General features: G+C 42.7%; 3 protein-coding genes, 2 non-coding genes and 1 pseudogene across 6 annotated transcripts; 3 read left to right on the top strand and 3 right to left on the bottom strand.

Moving 5' to 3' along the window:
• Nucleotides 1-4577: 4577 nt before the first annotated feature.
• LOC147787495 (secreted RxLR effector protein 161 pseudogene) lies at nucleotides 4578-4985 on the bottom strand (annotated as a pseudogene).
• Nucleotides 4986-10571: 5586 nt separating this feature from the next.
• Nucleotides 10572-10643, top strand: TRNAT-UGU (transfer RNA threonine (anticodon UGU)). Its single transcript has one exon. It is a non-coding gene; the product is annotated as a tRNA-Thr (tRNA).
• Nucleotides 10644-10777: 134 nt separating this feature from the next.
• On the top strand, nucleotides 10778-10849 carry TRNAI-UAU (transfer RNA isoleucine (anticodon UAU)). Its single transcript has one exon. It is a non-coding gene; the product is annotated as a tRNA-Ile (tRNA).
• Nucleotides 10850-12101: 1252 nt separating this feature from the next.
• On the bottom strand, nucleotides 12102-14396 carry LOC111779287 (uncharacterized). 2 transcript variants are annotated; one of them, XM_023659406.2, is made up of 3 exons: nucleotides 14237-14396; nucleotides 13882-14067; nucleotides 12102-12506 (listed from the first exon to the last, which is right to left on the bottom strand). In XM_023659406.2, exons 2-3 carry the CDS (start codon nucleotides 13988-13990, stop codon nucleotides 12196-12198), a joined length of 420 nt encoding a protein of 139 aa, XP_023515174.2. In that variant the 5' UTR covers nucleotides 13991-14067; nucleotides 14237-14396; the 3' UTR covers nucleotides 12102-12195. The 2 variants fall into 2 exon arrangements, with proteins under 2 accessions (XP_023515174.2, XP_023515175.2); XM_023659407.2 differs by having other exon boundaries at nucleotides 13882-14062; nucleotides 14237-14386.
• Nucleotides 14397-15118: 722 nt separating this feature from the next.
• LOC111779286 (uncharacterized) lies at nucleotides 15119-19058 on the top strand. Its single transcript, XM_023659405.2, has 6 exons — nucleotides 15119-16035; nucleotides 17497-17549; nucleotides 17715-17802; nucleotides 17881-17979; nucleotides 18390-18517; nucleotides 18604-19058. The coding sequence occupies exons 1-6, from the start codon at nucleotides 15406-15408 to the stop codon at nucleotides 18638-18640; spliced, it is 1035 nt and encodes a 344-aa protein (XP_023515173.2). The 5' UTR covers nucleotides 15119-15405; the 3' UTR covers nucleotides 18641-19058.
• A 962-nt stretch (nucleotides 19059-20020) lies between these two features.
• Nucleotides 20021-23979, bottom strand: TMN7 (transmembrane nine 7). The gene is made up of 7 exons (XM_023659404.2): nucleotides 23711-23979; nucleotides 22677-22841; nucleotides 22455-22564; nucleotides 22165-22273; nucleotides 21954-22066; nucleotides 21556-21706; nucleotides 20021-21474 (listed from the first exon to the last, which is right to left on the bottom strand). The coding sequence occupies exons 1-7, from the start codon at nucleotides 23834-23836 to the stop codon at nucleotides 20317-20319; spliced, it is 1932 nt and encodes a 643-aa protein (XP_023515172.1). The 5' UTR covers nucleotides 23837-23979; the 3' UTR covers nucleotides 20021-20316.
• Between the last annotated feature and the right edge of the window lie 124 nt (nucleotides 23980-24103).

The following is a 24103-nucleotide window of genomic DNA, read 5'->3' as shown; positions in this document are numbered from 1 at the left end:
TCTCTCACCTCAAACTCCAAATTCTTTCGTCTCACATTAGCACAACTATTTTGCCTACTTTCGGCCATACGCATTCTAGTCCTTATTTTCTGGATAGCCTCATTAGTTGCTTGCACTAAGTCAAGGCTCAAAAACTTGTGTTCCCCTACTTCATTTTTCACAGCCCAATATTTTAGTACGGACCGTGACTAACGACACGACACAAATGCACAAAGAGATTTAAATATGAAATAAAGAAAATCATCAAATTCCAATAAAGTTTTTCGAACGACAAACACAGAACACAAGACCGTTTGGAAAATAAATTTCAAAAGAATGCAAATATAAAAATAAAGACTAAGACTGGACTGACGCCCCGGGACAACCCATTCCTCTGTGACACTTTTCGTCTGATCACGCCCACTCTTGACCGACGCCTCGCGCTCCTGAAAAAAAAAAAAAAAGGAAAACATAGCAAGGATGAGTATAAAAATTATACTCAGTAAGCCACCTACTTGTAGGCTCTCTTCGCATCTTAATTTAACAGGTTGCCACGGTTTCCTATTTCGGTTCTAGGATATCTGGTCCTAATCTTGGTCCCTTGGGGCTTGCCCCTTGGGTTTCACTGGTTCTTCGTTCTTTCATTAAACGCCTAAAGGTTCTTTATGCCAAGCTAATATGGTCGGTATCTCTCTATGAGGTGCTACCTCTACATGGCTATCTGGGACTACATGGTACCTAGCCTAAGAGTGTGCTGAGTACCCCTACGCCCATTTAGTCCCCCTATGGGGGGGCGCAACCCAACCCGTTCCCATGCAGCTAATGGGTTGTACGACGTGGGGACACATTTCTCATACGAAATGGCTAAGAGCAGTAAGGACTGATCATGGACCCCTTGGTCTTCCCACGAAGCTATAGATACCGTTCACACGCTAGCAATCTATGAACACTCCGGGGTACCTTCTTGCCGTGGTAAACCACTAAGTTTCTAGGGAAAAATTAAGTCTAACTAGAGCGGCATATCGCTCCTAACAGAAATTCCCTAATCTTATCATAGAAATGGGCCCTAGCAATTAACAGAGGGTGCATGCAATCTTCTTCTAACATCATAGTATGTAATTCATGCAAACTAGGCATACCGGCTAAACGGGGCAATGACCTCCATCAAGCACCCAGAGCACGAAGTTCGCGCTCAGTGGGGCGAATTCGTCCATCAAGCACCCAAAACCCGGCATACACAATAATAACATAAATTAACGCATGCATGCATACAGCGGAAGCTTAAAGCATACAGCAACACTCATGTAATTTACCCAATACAAACACAATAGTTAATCTGACTAATAGTTTAAATGGAGAGCTAATCTGAAGCAGAACTACTAGCATGCATGCAATCCGAGCGAATCCTACAAGTATTTCTTCCTAAATACCGGGTGGTGACTTACCTGGTTGACGCGTGCCCTTTTTGCTATCGTTTCTTTGCCCGTGAGGTGTCCAAAAACATTATTAAAACTGGAACCGAGACAAAAATCGGGCAAACAGAAAACAACCGGGCCAAATTGGCCGTTCCACGCGCGCTGGGAGTACGTAGCCACGCGCGCGAGAAGGCGCCAGTCGTAGGCTGCACACGCGCCTGCCACGCGCGCTCGCTTCCGCGTAGTCGCGGTCGGCCGACCCGGCCCGGTTCGGTCGGCTCGGCTCGCATTGCGGTTCGACCCGGCTTGCAGGCGACACGTGTCGACGCATCGCTGGAGCTAAGTTGCTCCAGTCGATGGTCGACGCATGTCTGGCACCTGTCGCCGCCCTCCGCCACTCGCCGGTCGTTTTTTTTTTCTTTCTCTTTCTTCTTTCTTCTCTGTCCTCTCAAAATCGAAACCAGTCTTTTTTTTTCCGATTTTCATATCTTTCGATCCGTAGATCGGATCGATATGATTCCTTCGGCAAAGTTCTAGATCGTGTTACAGGCTACGTCCTAGTACTTTTTTCTGTAATTTTTTCTTGACTATCGGATGATTTAAGAACGTTGGAAGTTCGCTCACCGTTCTTGAACGTCTCTCGGATCTCCGCCTTTGAGTTGAGGTCTCGGCCAAACTTCTTCACAGACCTTGCGTGATTTGTTCCTAGGTGAAGATTTCAGTATTTTAGGATCGATACACGTAGGGGAAAACTCAGATCTGAGCAATGTCGTTCAGAAATCTTACCTCGCGAAATGTTCTTAAGTTTTGACGGAGTGTCGACCTTGCTTGCCTCTCAATCCTTGTACGAGTCTCGTCTGGAGATGGATTCCGGTGGTGGTCCATTAATCTTCCCGGCTGACTCCTCTCTGATTTCTCTCTAACTCCTTCTTTCTTTTGCAGGGAATCTGACGGGGTTCTCCTTGGACCCCTATTAGGGCTGGAGGGGCAAAATGACCTTTTTGCCCCTCAGTTGACTTAGCCCCCCGCTTTTTTTTTTTTTTTTTTTGGCATTACATCATTCCAACACACTGGGGATCGACACTTCTTCCCGTATCGCTTCATAACTGTTGTTATAAGAGAACTCTATGAGATGCAAGTGTGTGTCTCAGCTGCTGGCAAAGTCTAGCATACAAGCCCGTAGCATGTCCTCCAGAATTTGGTTTAAGCATTCCGTTTACCTATCCGTCTGTGGGTGAAACGTTGTACTAAACTCTAGTTATGTACCTAATGCTTGCTAAAGCCTTTTCCAAAACTTTGATGTGGAACGGGGATCCTTGTCTGACACAATGGATATTGGTACTCCATGTAGTCTTACTACTTCTTTCAAGTACAATTGACCCCATTTATCCACAGAATAGGTAGACTTCCCTAGAAGAAAGTGAGTTGACTTGTGAGCCTATCAACCACGACCCATATAACTGTGTACCCTCTGACCGTCCTAGGTAATCCACAATAAAATCCATGGCGATGTTCTCACTTCCATTCAGGTATGCTAAGTGGTTGTAATAGTCCCGTTGGTTTCTACCTTGGAGCCTGACCTGTTGGCAAACTAGACACTTGCTCACAAACTTGGCTACATCACGTTGTATATTCCTCCACCAATAATGTCTTTTCAAATCCTTATACATCTTGATACTGTCAGGATGTAGGGCGAATGGTGAGTAGTGAGCCTCGGTTAGGATCTCTAACTTAAGTTATTCATCATTTGGAACACACAACCGCCCATGGTACAAGAGTCCCCCATCAGCTGTCAATGAGAAATCCTCTATTTGATTGGTGTCTATTAATTGTCTTTTTCCAACCAATTCTGGATCCACATGATGTCTATCAATAAGACGTTGCCTCAAGGTCAGTTTTACTATCAGCTAGGCCAATTGAGCTATGACTTCCCCCACGGCCACAGCTACACCGGTGCGTGCCAAATCTTGTTAGATAGCTTTTTGCAAGGTGATTAGAGCAGACGTGTGTGCTGACTTCTGGCTCAATGCATCAACTACCAAATTTGCCTTCCCCGGTTGATAGAGCATCTCCACGTCATAGTCTTTGACCAACTCCAACCACCTACATTAGCTCATTTTATCTCCTTCTAAGTAAAGAAGTACTTAAGACTCTTATGGTAGTGAAAATTTGGGTATTTTCTCCATATAGGTAGTGTCTCCAAATCTTTAGTGCAAACAGCACTGCTGCGAGTTCTAGGTTGTGGGTCGGATAGTTTCGCTCGTACTCTTTTAGTTAATACGAGGCATAGGCATTAACCTTCCCTTGTTGTATGAGGACACAACCTAACCCCTTTTTTGAAGCATCGTTGTATACAACAAAGCCCCTGTTTCCTGATAGCACAGTGAGTATCGGAGCTGTCACCAGCCTCTTTCGAGTTCTCAGAAACTGTAATCGCACTGATCATTCCAGGTAAACGGCTTTCCCTTCTTGGTCAGCTCAGTGAGGGGGGTGGCGGTCTTGGAGAAATCTGTTGACTCTAGCAATTGGGAGGAAAAAGTCGACGAAAAAAACTGGCCGAAGGAAAATTTCTTCGAAGGAAAAAATAGCGGAAAGTAACAGGAAAGAGGGAGAGATTTGCTGAAGACTCGATGGTTATTTCTCATTCAGTTGAATTCTTTAAATAACAAACCTAATCATAAAAATAGAAAACAGTGGGCAAAAACTTGCACCCAAAGTTGGCCAAAATGGCCAGCAAAAATTACGCTCTTCCATTCAACGGTGAGTGTGAATTCAGAAATTTCAAAAGTCAAAAACAACTTAACGAAATCTAAGGACACCATAGCTTTTATCTAACGATCTCCTCCTAAAAGCTGTGCTATATCTACCTTATTATTTGAACTTCGATCTTTAAGCGTAGTTCTTCAAATTTTACCCGCGCCAGGGACTTGGTGAAAATGTCTCCAAGTTGTTTCTCTGTTCGGATGAAATCAATCTTGATGAGCCCTCGATCTGCACATTCTCAGATGTAGTGGAATCTGATTTCTATGTGCTTGCTCCGGTCGTGCAACACTGAATTTTTGGTCAGGGAGATCGTAGCTTTCTTGTCCACGTAATTGGTGGATCGCTTTCTCTCCCGATGAGTTCTTTCATCAGTCGCGCAAGCCAGACCCACTGTGTTACCGCCGTTGAAGCGGCGATGTATTATGCTACGTAGGAAGACAAAGCAACTACCTTTTGTTTTGTTGATTGCCAGCAGATCGCGCCGCCTGAGAGGAAGTAGATCATCCCGCTGGTGCTCTTACCATCATCAACGTGGCCGTCCATGTCACTATCACTGTAGCCGACCAGCTCAAGCTTCGTCTTTTCTTTCCCTGCGCTGTATCTCACACCCCAGCCACTGGTTCCAGCCACATAGCACAGGATGCGCTTGACAGCCACAAGATGCTCCTCCCGAGGTGCTTCCATAAATCTATTCACATATCCAACTGAGTAAGCAAGGTCAGGGCGTGTGTTTACCAGATAGTGCAGGCTCCCGAAAATGTTGCGGTAATTGGTGGCATCGATTGTCATCGTAGTGCCGGCCTTCCTTAGTTGGAGCTGGGCCTCCATCGGCGTCCTTGTAGGGTTACTGTCCGCAAGCCCAATTGTGTCTAGCAACTTTTTCGCATACGCACTTTGGCAGATGGTGATGCCGGTAGAACTCTATTACACTTTGATGCCGAGGCAGTAGCTAAGCACGCCGAGATCGCTCATCTTGAAGTTCTTTGACATCTCCTTCTTGAACCTTTCGAGGACTTCCATGTCACCTCCAGTGATTATGAGGTCGTCGACGTACACTCCCACGATTAGTCGCTGCTCGCCGTGGCCATGCGTGTACATGTCATGCTCAGAGGCACAGCGCTTGAACTTCAGTGGCAGTAGGGTATTGTCGAGCTTTGCGTTCCAGGCTCGTGGTGCTTGCCGAAGCCCGTAGAGTACCTTGTGCAAGCGAAGTACCTTACCCGGGTTGTCGTTGTCCAGGAAGTCAGGTGGTTGTCGGACGTAGACGGTCTCTTTCAACTCTCCATTAAGGAAAGCGGACTTCACGTCCATGTGGTGGAGCTCCCAAGAGTAATGTGTCGCGATTGCCAGCAAAAGGCGGACAGATTTTAACCTTGCCACCGGCGCAAATACCTCTTCAAAGTCCACTTCTTGCTTCTGGACGTAGCCCTTCGCCACCAGACGGGCCTTGTGCTTCACAACTTCTCCCTTTTCGTTGCACTTCAATTTGAAGACCCATTTGAGCCCTATGGCTCGGTGTCCCGGCAGCATATCCCCCAGACTCCACGTCTGGTTCTCGGTGATGGATGTCATCTCCAACTGCATTGTCTTCAGCCAGCATGGGTTCCTTTCTGCTTCGGTGAAGGTGTTCGATTCATCTACGCTGATGGCATGCAGTTCGGCCACTTCTTCGAGCTCGCGTGCCGCCAGTCCAGGTGGTTCACCTCCTCCCACTAGGTCGTCCATCCTCCGGTACCTAGCCACCAAATCATCATCGTGATCGGCATCTAGTGTCGAATCCGCAGTTCGTGGTATTGCGAACTTCACTGGTTCAGGGGGTGCACCTACTGGCGGCGGTGACGGTTCTTGATGCTGGGCTTCTCCTTCTTCCGGCTCGGTGACAAGGTACTCCACCGTGAATTGATTTGGGTTGTGGTCTACCTCGATCACATCATTCCACTGCCAGAAGCTGCTGTCATCGAAGATGACGTCACGAGACACGTGAGCTCGCCCCCTACAGGATCATAGAGTCTGTACGCCTTGCTCCCGGGTTCATAGCCGATGAAGACGACCTTCAGCCCCCTAGGATCGAGCTTGGCGAGGTGGGGATGCGCTACCTTCATGTATGCGACGCAGCCGAACACTCAGAAGTGATGTACCGCTGGCTTTTTGTTGTACCAGGCCTCATATGGCATCTTCCCGTCGAGTCTTCGGGTTGGCGACCGATTGAAGAGATAGACGACCGTCATTACCGCCTCTCCCCAGAATCTCCCAGGCATCCCAGCTGTCATCAGCAAAGACCTTGCTGTCCCGACGATGGTCTGGTTTCAGCGTTCCACCACTCCGTTTTGCTGGGGGAGTAGGGCGTCATAAGTTGTCGTTGTATACCGAACTCATCACAGTACTTACCGAAACTTGTTGAGGTGAATTCTCCACCTCGGTCTGTGCGCAGGACTCACATCTTCTTCCCGCATTTGGCCACCGCTCGCGCTTGAATGCGCTTAACCGCCTCTGTCGCCTTACTTTTCGCTTGCAGCAGGATCAGCCACATGAAGCGGCTTTTGTCATCGACCAATAGGAGGAAGAGGGTCTTACTGCTTGGGGTTGCCGGCTTGATGGGCCCACAGATATCGTCGTGTGCAAGCTCCAACGGCTCATCGGCGCGGTAGGATGTCTGAGACGGAAAGGGGGTGCGCCTTTATTTGCAAATGAGGCACCCGTCGCACAGCTTGTTCACGTCTTTGATTGCCAACAAACCGTGCACCATCTCCTCCTTCTGTAGTTTTTCTAGAGCAAGAAAGTTTAAGTGCCCGTACCTTGCATGCCACCTCCAAGATACCTCTTTAGTCTTGGCCGAGAGGCTGACGGGTTGCTCTATCTCTAACTTCAGGATGTAAAGACAGTTTGTCGTGAGTCGAACTTGCGTGAGCAACCGTTGTCGTTCATCGCAGATTTTGAGTAGCCCGCGCTCGATGGAAATGAAGCAGTCGGCCTCATCGAGTTGACCCAGGCTCACAAGGTTAGCCTTAAGCCTCGGGATGAAGTAGACGTCGGTCAGCTTGCGGTGCTCGCCTCCCTTGCTGATGAACAGGATGGTGCCGCGCCCTTCAATTTTGACGACAGAGCCGTCGCCGAATTTCACCGTCTCGCGAATTCTCGAGTCGAGCTCATAGAACGCAGATCTAGCCCCAGTCATATGGTTTATTGTCCCTGTGTCGAGGACCTATCGTCGGTGCTCATGTTGCTCGTCCCTCTCGCCGATCTAAGCAAATACTCGCTCCTCCTTCAGTTGAATTGGCTCCCCAGCTGGTGCCTTTGCTATGCCCAGCTGGAGCTCGGGTTCGATGCTCACCAGAGGAGCAGTTAAGTCGTCATCGATTACCTCCACCTCCATGGATTTGGAATAAAAAATGGGGACGTCGGATAAGACTGATGCACTTACCATGAAGAGAGCTGACTCGTCCTCCTCGGATTGAGCCACATGGGCCTTCTCGGCCTTCCTAAGCTTGCTCCAGCAATTCTTGCTCAGGTGACCTCTCTTCCCACAGTTCGAGCACTAGATCGGCCTACCATCAGTTGACTCCTTTTTTTTATCACCATATTTCTCGCACGTGCGCCCGTGAGACTTTCATGGCTTCTTATCGCCTTTGCGGCTGGAGGGCCCGTTGCTCTCGCCGGTGTTGTCGCGGAGTTTTAGGCATGCAAGTCATTCCTCCTCAGTAAGAAGTAGACGGTCCTCCTGAAGCAGTATTTTTCTTCCGCTGCTCGACGTTACGCAGTCTTCCGGTCACCTCTTCCACTGTTAGGTTGTTCACGTCAAACAATGTCTCGATTGAAATCGCGACTTGCTCGAGGTGATCGGGGACGACCTGCAGCATCTTCTTCACGATTTCTGTCTCGCTGATGCTGCCACCGAGAGTGGTGATGCTGTTGGCGAGCCTCGTGATCTGCATTGAAAAATCATCTACGGATTCTCCATCCTTAAAGTTGATCTCCGAGAGCTTCTTCCGCAGCTGCTCGATGTTGGATTCCCGCACTCGCTGTACACCAACCCGACGGGATTTGATTCCCTCCTAGGCTCCTTCCGCAGCTGCTCGATGTTGGATTCCCGCACTCGCTGTACACCAACCCGACGGGATTTGATTCCCTCCTAGGCTCCTTCCGCAGCTGCTCGATGTTGGATTCCCGCACTCGCTGTACACCAACCCGACGGAATTTGATTCCCTCCTAGGCGATTGTGCAGTGCGTTTGGTGGAGTGAGACGCCAGCATCTCTGGGGGCACAGATCGTAATATGGCGGCGAACGCCAGCCGATCCTCCCGATGCTCGATCGTTTCTCCTTCCTCTAGCTCGACAGCATGCCATAACCCTTGCGCCTGTAGGTTGACGCGCATCAACAAGGCCCACTCGTTGTAGTTGGATCTTGTCAGCATCGGGTACTGAACGGTGGCGGTCATCGTCTCCCTGATCACTCGCTCAACGACAACACAACGCCCGTTATCACGGTGTCGACCTCTTTGGAGTGAGTGAGCCTGCTCGGGATGGACCCCACGATGTGTCTATTTTCGCGCTTTGCATTTTCTTCTACTCAAACTTGAGACTTGTGTGTTGTTAGGTCGGCGCTCTAACCACTTGAGCTTTTCAACTTGACTGTTGATGAAGTTGGCTCGTCCGCAATGATATACCACCGATGGCTTCAACCGGGCTCTGATACCACTTGTTGACTCTGGCAATTGGGAGGAAAACGTCGACGAAAAAAACTGGCCGAAGGAAAATTTCTTGGAAAAATAGCGGAAAGTCAAAGGATAGAGGGAGAGATTTGCTGAAGACTCGATGGTTATTTCTCATTCAGTTGAATTCTTTAAATAACAAACCTAATCATAAAAATAGAAAATAGTGGGCAAAAACTTGCGCCCAAAGTTGCCAAAATGGCCAGCAAAAATTACGCTCTTCCGGTGAGCGTGAATTCAAAAATTTCAAAAGTAAAAAACAACTTAACGAAATCTAAAGACACCATAGCTTTTATCTAACAAAATCTTGCACAAACTGTCGATAATACCCTGCTAGACCAAGAAAACTTCGTACTTCAGTCACAGAGGTCGAGCGAGGCCATTTCGTCACTGCTTCAATATTTGCTGGGTTTACGGTGATCCCCATTCGTGAGACCACATGTCCAAGGAATCCTACCTTTTCTAACGAGAACTCGCACTTGGAGAACTTTACATACAACTTGTTCGTCCGTCCTCAAAGTGGTCAACACCTTCTTGACTTGTTCCTCGTATTGCTCCCTTGTCTTGGAGTACACCAAGATATCATCGATGAACACAATCACGAAGTTGTCTAGGAATTTTCTGAACACTTTGTTCATTAACTCCATAAATTCTGCTGGAGCGTTAGTCAAACCAAAAGACATTACCCTAAACTCGTAATGTCCATACCTCGTGCGAAAGATTGTTTTTGAGATATCACTCTCCTTAATCCTCAACTGATGGTAGCCTGATTGTAAGTCGATCTTTGAGAACATAACTGCTTTGCAACTGATCGAATAGGTCGTCGATCCAAGGTAAAGGGTATTTCTTCTTAATTGTCACTTTTTCAAGCTGTCGATAGTCCATGCATGAGTGCATAGAGTCGTCCTTCTTTTTCACAAAAATCACTAGGGCTCCCCAAGGGGACACACTTGGACGTATAAAAGCCTTTGTCCAGTAGCTCCTGGATCTGCAACTTTAGTTCTTTTAGTTCATTAGGGGTCATTCTGTACGGAGCTCTTGAATAGGGTTTGTTCCTGGCTCAAGTATAATCTCGAATTCCACATCATGCTCTAAACGTAGTTGAGGAGATCTCAGAATACGCCAACGAATTCTCTCACTACTGGTACTGAGACAATGCTCACCACAGTCCGTCATATTTCCACCACATGAGCCAATATCCCCCAAGCACCATGGGCGAGCATCTTCCTTGCCTTTAATGTTGAAACCATCTTCGGGACTATTTCGGCTCTGGTCCCCTTGAACTTGAAGCTTGGCTGGCCAGGGGTCTGAACACAACTAAAAGCAAGGCCATGAGAGCCTATGTTCAAAGTGGATAATATGATACCATTGTAGAAGCCCTTATAGCTCAGTGGTAGAACGTCAGTCTTGTAAACTGAAAGTTCGTAGTTCAATCTTGCGTGGTTGATCATAAATTTTTAGTGTATTCGTAAGTATATCATAAATTTTATAAAGTGGTTGATCATGGGTTTATAAGGAAGTAATACAACTTCGTTGGTATGTGACCTTTATATTCAAAATGGATAATATGATACAATTATAGAAGCCCTTATAGCTAAATGGTAGAGTGTCAATCTTGTAAATTGAAGGTCTGTAGTTCAATCCTGTGTGGGGGCTGGTATGAGTTCTTTATATTCAAAGTGGATAATATCATACCATTGTAGAAGCCCTTATAGCTCAGTGGTAGAGTGTCAGTCTTGTAAACTGAAGGTCCGTAGTTCAATCCTGCGTGAGGGCAATCCTGCGTGAGGGCAAAAACATTTTTTGAAATGTATATAGTGTATTCGTAAGTATATCATAAATTTTAGGTTAACATCTCTATTGATATGTGACCTTTATACTAAAAGTGGATAATATTATACCATTGTAGAAGCCCTTATAGCTCAGTGGTAGAGCGTCAATTTTATAAACTGAAGGTCTGTAGTTCAATCCTGCGTGAGGACAAAAACATTTTTTGGAAATGTATATAGTGTATTCGTAAGTATATCATAAATTTTATTAATGTGTTGGTTAACATATGAGACCTTTATACTGAAAGTGGATAATATCCTATCTTTGTGGAAGCTTTTATAGCTCAATGGTAGAGCGTCAATCTTGTAACCTAAAGGTCTGTAATTCAATCCTACATTGGGGCAAGATGTGAGGTATATCATAATTTTTAAAGAGGATGAGCATGAGTTTACAAGTAAGTAATCTCTCTTCGAAGGACTTGCCATTTTTGCTTTGAAAAGGTGGCTTATTTCTTAAACAACATCATTTCATCAGCCCCCTATGATTCTTTTCGAAGCATGGAAGGAGCTTATGACACATTATCTACAAAAATTATCCCAAAAGGAGCAGCAAAAACCTGACGCATTCTTTTTGGAGGTCTATGCATGCAGCAAATGGGGAAATCTCGCCACATTGGATTTGTCCACACCTATTTGGGACATGGTGCATCATTTACCTCACATCGGTTGGAGAAGTAAATGAAACATTTGTTATTAAGGGTGTAAAAATCTCTTTCTAGCAAATGCGTTTTAAAATCGTGAAGCTGACGACGATATATAACAGAGCAAAGCAGACAATATCTACTAGTGGTGGACTTGAACTGTTACAAATGGTATCAGAGTTGAACACTAGGCGGTGAACTAGGAAGTTCGCTGGCCCCTCAAGGGGATGGATTGTGAGATCCTAGATCACTTGGAGAGGTGTTGAGCCAGCAAGTACGCTAGACTCAGTGAACTAGGAAGTTCGCTAGCCCTCAAGGAGGGTGGACTGTGGGAGCCAGCAAGTACACTGGCCTCTAAAGGGGATGGATTGTGAAATTTCACCTTGGTTGAAGAGGGGAATAAAGGGTGTGGAAATCTCTCCCTAGCAAACACGTTTTAGAAATCGTGAGGCAAATGACGATACGTAACGGATCAAAACAAATAATATCTCGTAGCAGTGGGTTTGAGCTGTTATACGTTCCCTTGAATTTTCCCTCAAGTTCGGAGATAATAAAATGGATGTTTTCTCCTCATACAAAAACCAGAGACACCAAAGACAACATTTGGTATCTGAAATCCTGTACCGATGTCGATAAGACAAACGTTCGGTATCTGAAATTCTGTTCCGATGTCGATAGAGGCCTACCAAATTTTATTGCAGGTTATCAGGATGCAACCGTGTTCATCCTTATCGACTAGCATGTGGGGAAGGGGTGGTGAGAGGATTTGAAACGTACAAAATCATTTTAGGACCACAGAAATCAACAACATTCAATGTAAAAGACAGCCAATGTGTTTGGTTGCTACAATTTGGAAAGTTTAAAGATTTGGAACAGATTTTGCTCTGATGAACTCTTTGAGAATTGCTTTCTCTTCATCCATACGCTTCTTCTCATCACGATCTTTAGGGTTGATCTTGCGCTTCTCTTCCAAAATCCACTTGAAAAGCTCACGCTGCTGATCCACCGGAATTGGTTCCCTTACCTTCACTGGCTCCACAATGGCTGGTCTGGCCAATGATTCCTCAACAACAGGAGCAGCGATCCTGGCAGTTTTAGCTGAATCCGTGGTAGCCTCTTCTTCAGCTACATCATGTTCATCTTGCTTCTTTGTCCTCATAAACAGATAAGCTACACAATTTAAAGACTTATCTCAGTTCATGCAAGAGCAAAAGGTGAAAAAACTTATTAGAATATTGCTGCTATCCTATAATTCCTTGAAAAGGAGCTGTGGAGCAGTATGAAAGTGTGGGGGAGTTCATCCCATCCCTGGTGGGAAACGAGAATAAATCGTTCTATTACGGATTAATACGTGCATACCATATTCTCAACTTTAGACACTAATTTATATCCAAGAGCATTGTAAGAGCCCAAACCCACCACTAGTACATATTGTCCGTTTTGGCCCGTTACGTATCGCTGTCAGCCTCACGGTTTTAAAATGCGTACGCTAGGAAGAGGTTTCCACACCCTTATAAAGAATGCTTCGTTCCCATCTCCAACCGATATGGGATCTCGCAATCCACCCCCTTGGGGGCCAGCGTCCTTACTGGCACGCTGCCTAGTGTTTGGCTTTGATATCATTTGTAACAGTCCAGACCCACCGCTAATAGATATTGTCCATTTTGGCCCGTTATGTATCGCTGTCAGCCTCAGGGTTTTAAAACGAATAAGCTAGGAAAAGGTTTCCGCATCCTTGCTTCATTCCCCTCTCCAACCGATATGGGATCTCACAATCCACTCCCTTGGAGGCCAGCGTCCTTGCTGGCACACTGTCCGGTGTTTGGCTTTGATATCATTTGTAACAGTCTAGACCCACCACTAGTAGATATTGTCTATTTTGGCCTGTTATGTATCGCTGTCAACATCACGGTTTTAAAATGCGTATGCTAGGAACAAGTTTCCACACCCTTATAAGAAATGTTTTGTTCCCCTCTCCATCTGATATGGAGATCTCAGAAACCACATTATGTCGTCAAACTTTTCGATCTCTCTCCATGTATAAGGAAAGTTCCGTCTTGAGGAACAAAAGAAACCAAGACGATAAAAGATACAATTATACAAAAATGTGATGGTTGAATCCAACCCAGGCCTTCACAACCCCCTGATGTGTTCAAGTAAGAGATTGACATCAAACAGGTCCCTGATTTTATGCTTTTATTATCAGAATGGCTCTGGATATATTTATGTACGAGTTTGTTCAGTTTTGGCACAAATTGATTGCAAGTAGATATCTATGGAATGAATGAGAAATATGAACATTTAGAAATAGAAAACATTATATCAAGTAATCCAAAGATCAAAGTGGATGATGTAGATTGACCAGATTTTTGGGAGGATGTTGGGCAGGGGATGAATTTTCTCTGGCTGAACTGTATCAAAATTTGTATTTAACCGAATAACAAAACTCGATCTCCCGATTAGGTATTTAACGGATTCGATCAAACACGTCAACACAGCAACCAGAAACTGATACACATACCATGGAAGAAGAGAAGAAAATTACCTCCAACACCAAGGTTTACAGTCAAAAGCATGGGCCATATGAACTTATATCGCCTTGCAAATGGTTCCTTCGTAGGAGGAGGCAGCGGTGGGGAAGACGCAGATCCCATGTTCGTCGATACTTGTGGCGCCGGTGAAAAAGAAGCGTCTCTGACTTTGTGCTGATCTTGAAATTGCACAACCTAAGCTGTTTACAGATGGAAAAACAAAAACAAAAACAAAAAAAAAAAAAGGCGATCGATCGTCAATCAGAATCAAAACCGCAATAATTGAAAGGAATGATTGAAGCGGATCAGTTCTTGGAGTAAACATTTCGAGGCTAAACTAGGAAGAAACGAAGAATCGGGGAATGGTACCTTTCTTGGGTTTGTCGGCGTAGAGCTTAGGAGTTCCTTCGCTCATCTCCGATCACTGGGAGTTCCCTTTTTCTCAGTCTTCTGTATTTGACGGCTCATTTGGCTTCTTCCCTCGGTCGCCATGGAGTCGCTCTCCGGCAGGCCCTACCATTGGAAGGGTGTATTTTATGAAATAATATTTTTTTTAAAATAAAAAGGTAAATGGTAAAAAAAAATAATAATAAATAAATAAATAAAAATACCTTTTTTATTTACTTCGATGGTAAATAATTAAGTTTGAAAACGTTTATGAAATAAATATCAATAATAATATTATAATTTTTTAAATAATAGAGAATATTTTTTAAAATTAGTAAAAAATAATCATTTTTTTAATTGGACAATATTTATGGTAGAAAATCTAAATGTCTATTCTGTGTATATATATATATATATGTAAAGTTGTTAGTTATTTTAAATTGGCAATTATTTTACATACGTAATAAAAAAATATTATTTAATTAAATTACGATTTATTTTTAATAAAAAAATATTAAAATTATTTTTAAACAATGTTGCTAATAATTATGTTTAATGCAATTTGTTTTTCTTTTTAACTATTAGTTATAATTATTAAACACCATTTATTTTCCTAAACAATTATTAGTCAAATTTTTTTTAAAAAAAAAATTAATTTTTATTACTATTATTTTTGGTAGTTTTCAAAAAAAAATTATTACTAATTTTTATTAGTCAAATTTTTTTTTAAAGAGTTTAATAAATTTCTAAATTTTATTGACAAAATTATATATAATTTAAAAATGATAAAATTGATTTTAAATTTGTGAATAATGAGTTTAAGGTTAGGTTGAAGTAAAAAGGAAGATATGGATGAGGGGAAGCAAACGACAATTTATCCACACTCATCAAATTCATAAACCCAGTTTCGATCCCGCGTCCTCCTCCGCCGAATTGGAATTCGAATTGAAATTGAAATTGAAATTGGGGATTTTCATTTTGTTTCCAAGATTCTTAACACACACCCATTTCACTGAACCAACTGAATTTATCCTCTGTTAGTTTCCAATCCAAACGAAGCCCTGATTCAATCGTCTTTTTCTCCCTCTCTCCGTCGTGGGTTTTCGTTTTTTTTGCTCATTTTGCTTTCTGTTCTTCGTTGATGCGCTTCAATGGCGGCTTCACAGTCGTATTTGTCCCGTTTCTTCACTAGTTTCTCATTTCAAATCACTGACTACTCTGAAGCAGGCTTACCCATGTTGTTCTTATGCTCTTTCTTCGTCTTCTTCACCTTCTCCGTCCTCGTTTTCTCCATTTCTCTCTACAAAAGGTTGAAGAAACTCGAGTTTGAACATCGTCAGCAACTAATCACTAAGCCGATTGAGCCTAAGAGAATAGATATTGGGTATTCTGTGGCGGATTGTAATGAAACCGATCGGAGCTGTTTGAGTCATTCGCTTCTGTTTGAGATCTTACCACCCGATTCTAAGAAATGGGCGAGTTTGTTCGTTGAAGAGGGGTGCGATGAACAAGATTTGAAGGGCGTTAATAAGGAATTTGGGGATTCTGGTCAGGAGCAAGGGGGGAAGAAGAAGAAGAAGAGGGCGAAGAAGAAGAGGGGGAATTTGCAAGGTGGAGATGAGAATGAAGATTGGGGAATGAATGTTGGCAATGGTTGTGAGCAGGAATTGACTTTGTTGTATCCTTTTACACCGTCTACTAGTGTGATTCAGAGGAAGATTAAACGGCAGTATGATGAGCTTATGAAGTGTCAGGAATCAAAGGAATTGACATTGGCTCAGGTTCTCTAATTCTTCTAATTGTAAATTCTTTCTGTTCTAACTTTTGTTCATAGTGTCTGCTGATTGTGTTGTATCCTCCATGTCTGTTATTGTCTGTGTTCCAGCTAGAGTTTCCTATGTTAGCATCTCATTGCCATTTTCTTGTGTCTATAGCAATCCTTGCTGATATGTTTTTTTCAGGAGTGTAACAACCCAATCCCACCGATATTGTAGTCTTTAGGTTTTCCCTTCCGGGCTTCCCCTTAAGGTTCTTTAAGGTTTTAAAATGTGTCGATTAGGGAGAGGTTTCCACACCCATATAAGGAATGTTCCGTTCCGTTCCCTTCTCTAACCGATGTGAGATCTCACAATCTACCCCTTGGGGGCCAGTGTCTTCGTTGGCACATCACCTGGTGTTACCCCCTTGGGGGCCGCCAGTGTCCTCGTTGGCACATTGCCTGGCGTTACCCCCTTGGGGGCCGCCGGCGTCCTTGTTGGCACATCGCCTGGCGTTACCCCCTTGGGGGCCGACAGCGTTCTTGTTGGCACATCGCCCGGCGTTACCCCTTTGGGGGCCGACGGCGTCCTCGTTGGCACATCGCCCGGCGTTACCCCTTGGGGGCCGCCGGCGTCCTCGTTGGCACATCCCCCGGTGTTACTCCCTTGGGAGCCGCCGGCGTCCTCGTTGGCACATCCCCCGATGTTACTCCCTTGGGGGCCGCCGGCGTCCTCGTTGGCACATCGCCAGGTGTTACCCCCATCGAGGCCGCCGGCGTGCTCGTTGGCTTCGCCCGGCGTTACCCCCATGGGGGCCCCCGACGTCCTCGTTGGCACGTCGGCGTTACCCCCTTGGTGGCTACCAACGTCCTCGTTGGCACATCGTCCGGTGTCTACCTCTGATACATTTGTAGCAACTCAAGCCCACCGCTAGCAAATATTGTTCTCTTTGGGCTTTCCCTTCCAGACTTCTCGTAATTTTAAAACCTCTCCACTAAGAAGAGGTTTCCACATCCTTATAAGGAATGAATGTGTCGTTCCCCCTCTCCAACTGATGTGAGATCACACATTTAAGTTCCATGAAATAGTTGTAACTTGAAGATCCTTAGAAATGTCATTTCTCACATAATTTGAGAAAGATCATGAGGCTTAAGTAATGTGTTGCAATGTTGCTTAGGAATTGACATGTAGTGATATTGCTAATATGTGGATTGAATATCAGCTATATCCATAACCGTTGTCGTTGGCCGAGTCTGATTCAAGATCAGCTTGATCTATAGGATATCATGTTGTTGGTTGGACTATGTTGCTATCAACTGATGAATTTGGAGTTTTCAAACGTTGTACTCGAAAAGTTGACCAAACCCTGTATCCGTAACTTTTCCATTGTGGCTTTTTATTGCTAGTTTACAATTGAGACTGATAGGAGTTTGAGTTCTAAACAGTGCAGCACTGCAATTTATTCTACTTTCCTTTTGAATTCAGGTCAGACAATTTGCCAACTGTTTAATCAACGCTCGAAGCAAGCTGCAGCACAAGTATGCTCCATATCTTTGCTTCGATCATATTCATGCTTCTCCTGTCTCTTATTCCATGTCAAGTTTCATAGACCTTTAACCTCTTGTTAAGTATCATCACGTACGATAGGTTACATTTGCGTTCGAGAACGATCTCTAAGATTTTCGCCCTTTTTCTACTGACAGAGCTGATGTTATCCATCGAAAGTTCACGATAACCAAAGCTCTGCTTTGTAAGGCTGATAGATCCTCCTTCGATCGCCTTCAACAGCAGGTTCGTCGATATAATGTGATATCTGTTGGCAAAATTCCCTACTCAAGATTTATTGATCTGTACCTGTTGATGCCTTAGATATGTAAGCTAGAATTGGAGCAGAGAAGGCTAGAGGAGGACACCTTTGTTTATAACTGGCTTCAACAACAGCTTAAACTCTCTCCAGCATACAAAAAGGTGTTGCTGCTTTACTTCTTACTTCATTTACACCCTTTTTCGCCACCGACGCTTCGTACATATTAGATAATACACTGCTTGTCTGATGAAATCTCTGAATCCCATCCCCATTCATGGTTATTGTCCTTTGTAAATATAGATCAAGTTCATTACTCTGTCACCCTTTTGCCATAATAGTTGAACATGTCCATTGAAGCTGTAAGATGGATATCTCCTCCCCTACGTACCTCCGTTTATTGTTTTCGATATACAAATTGTGCGGGATCCACATAAGTATTGAACGGAAAGAGTATGTACTACCGTAGTACTAGAAATTCTGTCTGTGTTTTTGTCGCACACACTTCAAATTGTTACAGAGAATAATGCAACAGCCAGAGCTGATGATTTCTGTGGTCGTTCTGTTGTTCCAGATGCTTGAAAAAGGTACGAGCGCGGAGCTAATGAAAGAATCTGAGAAGGCAACAGAAAAGGGCGATCCCGAGTTTAGGGACATGTCGTTTGAGGAACTATTAGCGCAGGAAAAAAAGGATTCGTTTTGGTAAGAGAGCGTAATCTGTGTTAGTTGATTGTGTGTGTATTGTAGTGATGAGTTTTGTACCCATGGTTTGAAAATGTTATGTGCAGGCAGAGGAATGGGAAACTGAGATCATGCTCAGGGTGATGATAGAAGTGAGATGAGTTTGTTCTTGTTTTCTTGTAACAAAAAGGTGAAATTTGCAGCCTGTAAATCCAAAAAGGAAACAGTTAAGACAGTTTTTGTAGGTAGCAGGAGTTTTGTTAGCAGCCTGCTGCTTTCTTCATTAACCTCTCAAGTAAATATACCCTTTTTTTTTTTCTTTTTTTTTTCTTTTTTTTTTTTTTTTTTTTTGTTCTGGTTAATCACATTAGATGCTTGTGGTTTTAGTCAACCACTGACTGTTGACTTTGAAAATATGAAACCCAGTCAATCACTGACTGTTGACTTTGAAGGCTGAGTAGTTGACTGAATATTCCAATGGTGTTATTATTGCTTCCCAAAACAAGAATTTAAATTAATTTTTACTTTCAAATAAAGTTATGGATCTTATTATTATTATCTATATTTATATTGAATTTATAAGTATATATATATATATATATGTGTGTGTGTGTGTGTGTAAGGAATGGATATTTTCATCATTTCATTCCAATCTCCTAGTTTAGCATTTTTTGTTTTTCGTCTCAAATGAGGAGAGAGACTCCATTTGATGAGTTTTTAAAAGCTATTTTTGTTTGTTTTTGGAACTTTCTTCAATTTAGAATAATTTTTGTTAAAATCATTTAAATAATAATAATAATAAAACAAAGAAAGTGGTGGTTTGATTATCTTTCACTTTCCAATTTTGCCACTAGTTTCTATGGTTTCAATTTCATCTAAGACATTGTATTAACCAATGTAATGAATTTTCAATAACAAATAAACTATTTTGATTTCGTTTTTCCAATTTTCTCCCTATTTATTATTATTCATTTCATTCATCTCAAACTCATGGGAAGAAACTTTTGAGGTTTCTATTTTCTCGTCCCGAAGATGATGTTTTTCTTCTCTAAAGAGTCGACAATGCACTATAGGTTGCGATTCTTGGTTTGATCTTTAGGGTAATAGTGAGTCTTTGACAAACTTCGAGCAACCCCCAACCTTTGAACACGATCTGCTAACGGATAGATAAGGGCTTTCCCTTGTGCAAGCAGTGTGATTTGGAAGGCGACTTTCCAGTAGGGCAAGTGTCTAAAGTCCGTCTCAACCTAGGCTCTTAGTCTCGCTGCTTTGCGACTCAAGATCAAGACCTATCTCGTAAATCTTTTTTGAGGCAAACAAATATAGAATATAGAGATTTGAATCTTTTTCTTTATAATTTTTTTTTTTTTTTAAAAAAAAAGAAAAAAAAACTAATTTATCTCTAGTTAAAGCACCTACAACAAACTCCTGATAGCCTAATCATAAACAGCATTCCTGATCCTAAATAAAACTAACAATAAGAAGGATAAAAAGATGGGAGGCAGATAAAAGAAGAAAAATTGGTATGAGTAAGAAGTAATTCATATATGACCACAAAAAGCTCCAAAATCACGGGTCCATGTCTCTTGTACACAATAATAGAACAGATTCATCAAATCTCAACAACAGTGTTAAAGGAAGGAGGGAGAGAAAGAGGACCTACACTCTACCATAAAAAGGGAATTCACCGTGAGACGAGAAAATGATAAGGGGTAGAGATCTTCTAATTGGAAAAGTTCTCATCTTTCAGTTCTTCCCGTTTACCTTGATTCATACAGTCTGAACTGAACCAACCTTTGTGCCATAAGCAACTAAATCAATCAGTCAATTTTCACGGATGAGTAGATCTTTCTAACAAACCAGAAGCAAGCATAAAAGCCAATGGTTCCCGTCAACACGAAGAATGCGTATGAAACGATGACCATGTAACCGAAGTAGAGGATCCCTGAAACGAACTTTGTAATCTCCAACTTGGAGAAGAAGTAGAAGACTGAGTAGAGGAAGAGATATAGAGCGGATGATCCTGCAGTCAAGTAAGATCTCCACCACCAGTAGTAATCTTCACTGCACAACTGGAAGTAGCACAGCACAATTGTTATCTCAGCGCACGTAATTAAAAGGATGATAAATACTATGAAGAGAAACCCAAATATGTAGTAGAACTGGTTCAGCCATATTGATGTCAAGATGAAGAAGAGCTCGATAAAGACGGCCCCAAATGGAAGAATACCCCCAATGAGTATGGAGAAGACTGGCTTCATGTACCATGCTTGATCGGGTATCTGCCTAGGAATCTTGTTGGTCTTCACAGGATCTTCAATTCCTGGCTTTTTGAAGCCCAAGTAACTGCCAACGAACACCAATGGTACTGATATGCCAAACCACAAGCAGACAAGTGCAAACATTGTCCCAAAAGGTACTGCCCCGGATGACTGCTCCCCCCAGATCAGAGCATTAAGCACAAAGAAGATTGAAAAAAGAATACCAGGAAACATAAAGGCGGTTTTCAACGTAATCCTCTTCCATTCGGTGCCCCTGAACATTTTGTACAAACGAGCTGATGAATAACCAGCAAACAATCCCATGAAAACCCACAGAAGGACCATAGCAGTCATCAGCCCTCCTCTGTTGGAAGGAGATAAGAAACCCAGCAGAGCAAATATCATTGTTACAAGTGTCATTCCAAGGATCTGAACGCCCGTGCCGATATAAACACACAATAGACCAGAATTGATGGGTGGTCTAAACACGTCTCCGTGCACAAGCTTCCATCCTGTTTCCTCTTGAGCCTCATCTTGGGCATCCAATTGATTATAGTTGGCAATATCTCTATACAAAGTTCTCATCATGATCATGGCCACCATGCCAGAAAGGAAAAGAACAATCATCAGAGAGTTTATAATGGAGAACCAGTGAATTTGATCGTCATTCATGAGAAGGTATGTGTCCCACCGAGAAGCCCATTTAATATCACTTTCCTGTGAAATGATCAGGATCAATTTATAACAGCAACGTCAGAGGAACAGTTCAGGAGCATCAGGGATTAGTGACAACCATACCTTGAATGAAACATCATACGTAAACGCAATCTCCTTGTTCGTGTCAACTTCTTGAGGAACAGTGCTGCCTTGGATGAAATTTTTTGTGTCCTTATTGCATGTAATTAGCTGCGGATTCTTCTCATCCCACTCTTTGTATTCATGATTAATACTGTTAAAAACAACGAGGGAAAGAAATTAAGCTACTGAATTCACTACAGTTAAATCATGGAAATAAGACAAAAAAAAAAAAAAAAAAAAAAAAAAAAAAAAAACTAGGGGCAAAAGCAGCGGTTTTTTAAAAGCATGAAGAGCCTTGGATTGGATATCACTCTAAGGGCTTAAGTCGACGAGAGAACCAGTGGTCAATTAATACAAGAAGTACAATTGGACTTGCAAGAGCAAGGGAAAAGAAAAACCTGTTTGGTGTAACCTCAAATCCAACAATTCGAGACAGATCCGTGTCAGGGTCCTTGTGAAACATGACTCTAAAGCTCAAGTGGTTATTGATAAAATATTTTTCCTCTTTGCTCTGTGAAGGGAAAGGGAAGACATATATTAATGAAAATATAAAAGCTAAAGAGAAGTAAAAATGGAAACTTCATATTTTAACTGCCATCAAAATCATACCCCAGCATAATTCCCTTTGAATCCAACGAGAAATCCATGTTCGTAAGTGGTTGATGGATTTCCGTCCCTCCTTTGTCGAAGAACGGCAACTGGAAGGTTATCCAGGATCCTAAACATCCACAGGGGGAGTATCTCATTGTAAGAACAGTGGATAAAATTAATAAATATGCCACAAGGGAAGGAATGTACTTTGAGTAAATTATAAAGTGGAACTTTAAATTTCACAGTCGAAACTCAAAACAAGATACCATTAGACACATACATATACAAGGTTTACATTTGCAACTTACATATTTACTCGATATTTATCATCAATTTTCTCCTTAAAATTCTTTGCAGAGTCAGCATCAAGTGTGACCCTACAGACAACAGTACAAGACTGCTCCTCCCTCATTTTGAACTGGAAAAATATTTGGAAACATTAGAAACAGGAAAATAAAGTACCAGTGATTTCATTTTAGATGGAATCTGTACAATATTCAAATTGCTTTAAAAACAGGCAAGGTACTCACAGTATAAACAGAATTCTCAATGCGATCGCCTCGGAGAACTTCTCCCAAGTTTTCTGCATTGTTATTGATTTTTTTGGGCTTGCAGTAATTTAAATAGTAGTAATCATATGGGAGCTGTGTTTTTGTGGACGACAATTTGTTTACTTTAACAGGAAGACTATCACCCTGTTGAAAGAAAAAAAAAACCGCATTTCCATTCATTGATGTGAATTTAAACACTTAATAATAGATGGAAGGAGCAAAAAGAGGATAGAATCGAGAATTTCTAAATCAACAAAAAAAAATATATATATATATATATATAGAAAAGAAAAACCAAGTTCAGAGCCAAAAACATAAACACAATATGACCTCGAGATCAAACTACAAGCAGTTCCAGAACTTGAGTGGATAAAAACTCAAATTACATGCGTTAACAGCAGTGAACAAATTGATCAGCACTCATTAGCAAGATCTTACGACAGCGCTCGTATGTTTGATGACCGACATGAACTCACTGTAACCGCTAAGGCAGCCTGAACATACTACATTAAGAAACCTTATAATGCTGGAAAAACTGAACACAGCGCGTGGAGATCGCTTATGGCTCTACTTAACCATTTTACCCGACCTAGATGGTTGGGCATCGAGAAAACAAAACACGGTAGCATGAAAAATTTGAAGTTATTCAAATGTCAGGCACGAAGGCTACAACACGATCACACATAATGCGACATTGCTCCTGCATTTCATTGCTGTAGAGTGACCACCTTCAATAAACACATAATTGAACACAACACATGTAACCAGAATACAGCATTCAATGATGTTTAGGAATATTCCGATACCACATAATTAAGAGAACATAGCTATTAAAGAACAGATCAAGCATCAGAAACCTAGATCCGACTTAGCGCAGTACGACTGCCAAAAACCGCACTACACGCCAGGTCGCAGATCGTGAAGAACATTTCAACAAGAAAAACAATAGCAAGTTGAAGAAACACAAAAAATAAAACAAACATTGAGAGGAAGTGATGGAATTCGTAACGCACAGTCTGGAAATCCCGAGGAGCGACGCCGGGGAGGTAGAAGGAGTGGCAGGAGGATATGAGAAGCAGACCGAGGACAACGGTGATGAGATTTGGTGAAGGTGTCGGGACCTTGCCGACCTTCTTCATTTTCCGACGACGGAGTACGGATGAGCTCTCGACGGCGACGATCGCAACGACGGAAGTCTCTGGATAGAGGGCTGAGGGGTGGAGCGACAGTAATTTTCTCTTTCCACTCGAGAATTGGGAAGATGTTGTGAAGGCGGTTTTCTAAGATTAAATAATAAATGCGTATTAAATAAAAAGCTTATACGATTAAATATGTGTTAAATTACAATATTAACCTAAGAGTCCCAAAAAGAATAGGCTTCAACCAATGCTCTCCTTGTGGTCAGA

Source organism: Cucurbita pepo, chromosome 17 (assembly GCF_057944985.1).
Source record: "Cucurbita pepo subsp. pepo isolate OVF chromosome 17, ASM5794498v1, whole genome shotgun sequence".
NCBI classification, from domain to species: domain Eukaryota; kingdom Viridiplantae; phylum Streptophyta; class Magnoliopsida; order Cucurbitales; family Cucurbitaceae; genus Cucurbita; species Cucurbita pepo.
This window is presented reverse-complemented; position numbering and strand designations above follow the sequence as displayed.

Bases quoted from the DNA above. Each gene is read 5' to 3' on its own strand.
- TMN7 (XM_023659404.2), bottom strand. From the start codon at position 23,836: ATGAAGAAGGTCGGCAAGGTCCCGACACCTTCACCAAATCTCATCACC. The intron at 21,707-21,953 runs GTTTTTCTTTTC...TGTTTTTAACAG, and splicing joins TTTGAGGTTACACCAAACAG to TATTAATCATGAATACAAAG. The intron at 21,475-21,555 runs GTATGGTTGTCA...ATCATTTCACAG, and splicing joins CGTATGATGTTTCATTCAAG to GAAAGTGATATTAAATGGGC.
- LOC111779287 (XM_023659406.2), bottom strand. From the start codon at position 13,990: ATGGGATCTGCGTCTTCCCCACCGCTGCCTCCTCCTACGAAGGAACCA. The intron at 12,507-13,881 runs GTAATTTTCTTC...TAAATTGTGTAG, and splicing joins TGTAAACCTTGGTGTTGGAG to CTTATCTGTTTATGAGGACA.
- LOC111779286 (XM_023659405.2), top strand. From the start codon at position 15,406: ATGGCGGCTTCACAGTCGTATTTGTCCCGTTTCTTCACTAGTTTCTCA. The intron at 17,550-17,714 runs GTATGCTCCATA...TTCTACTGACAG, and splicing joins CGAAGCAAGCTGCAGCACAA to AGCTGATGTTATCCATCGAA. The intron at 18,518-18,603 runs GTAAGAGAGCGT...TGTTATGTGCAG, and splicing joins GAAAAAAAGGATTCGTTTTG to GCAGAGGAATGGGAAACTGA.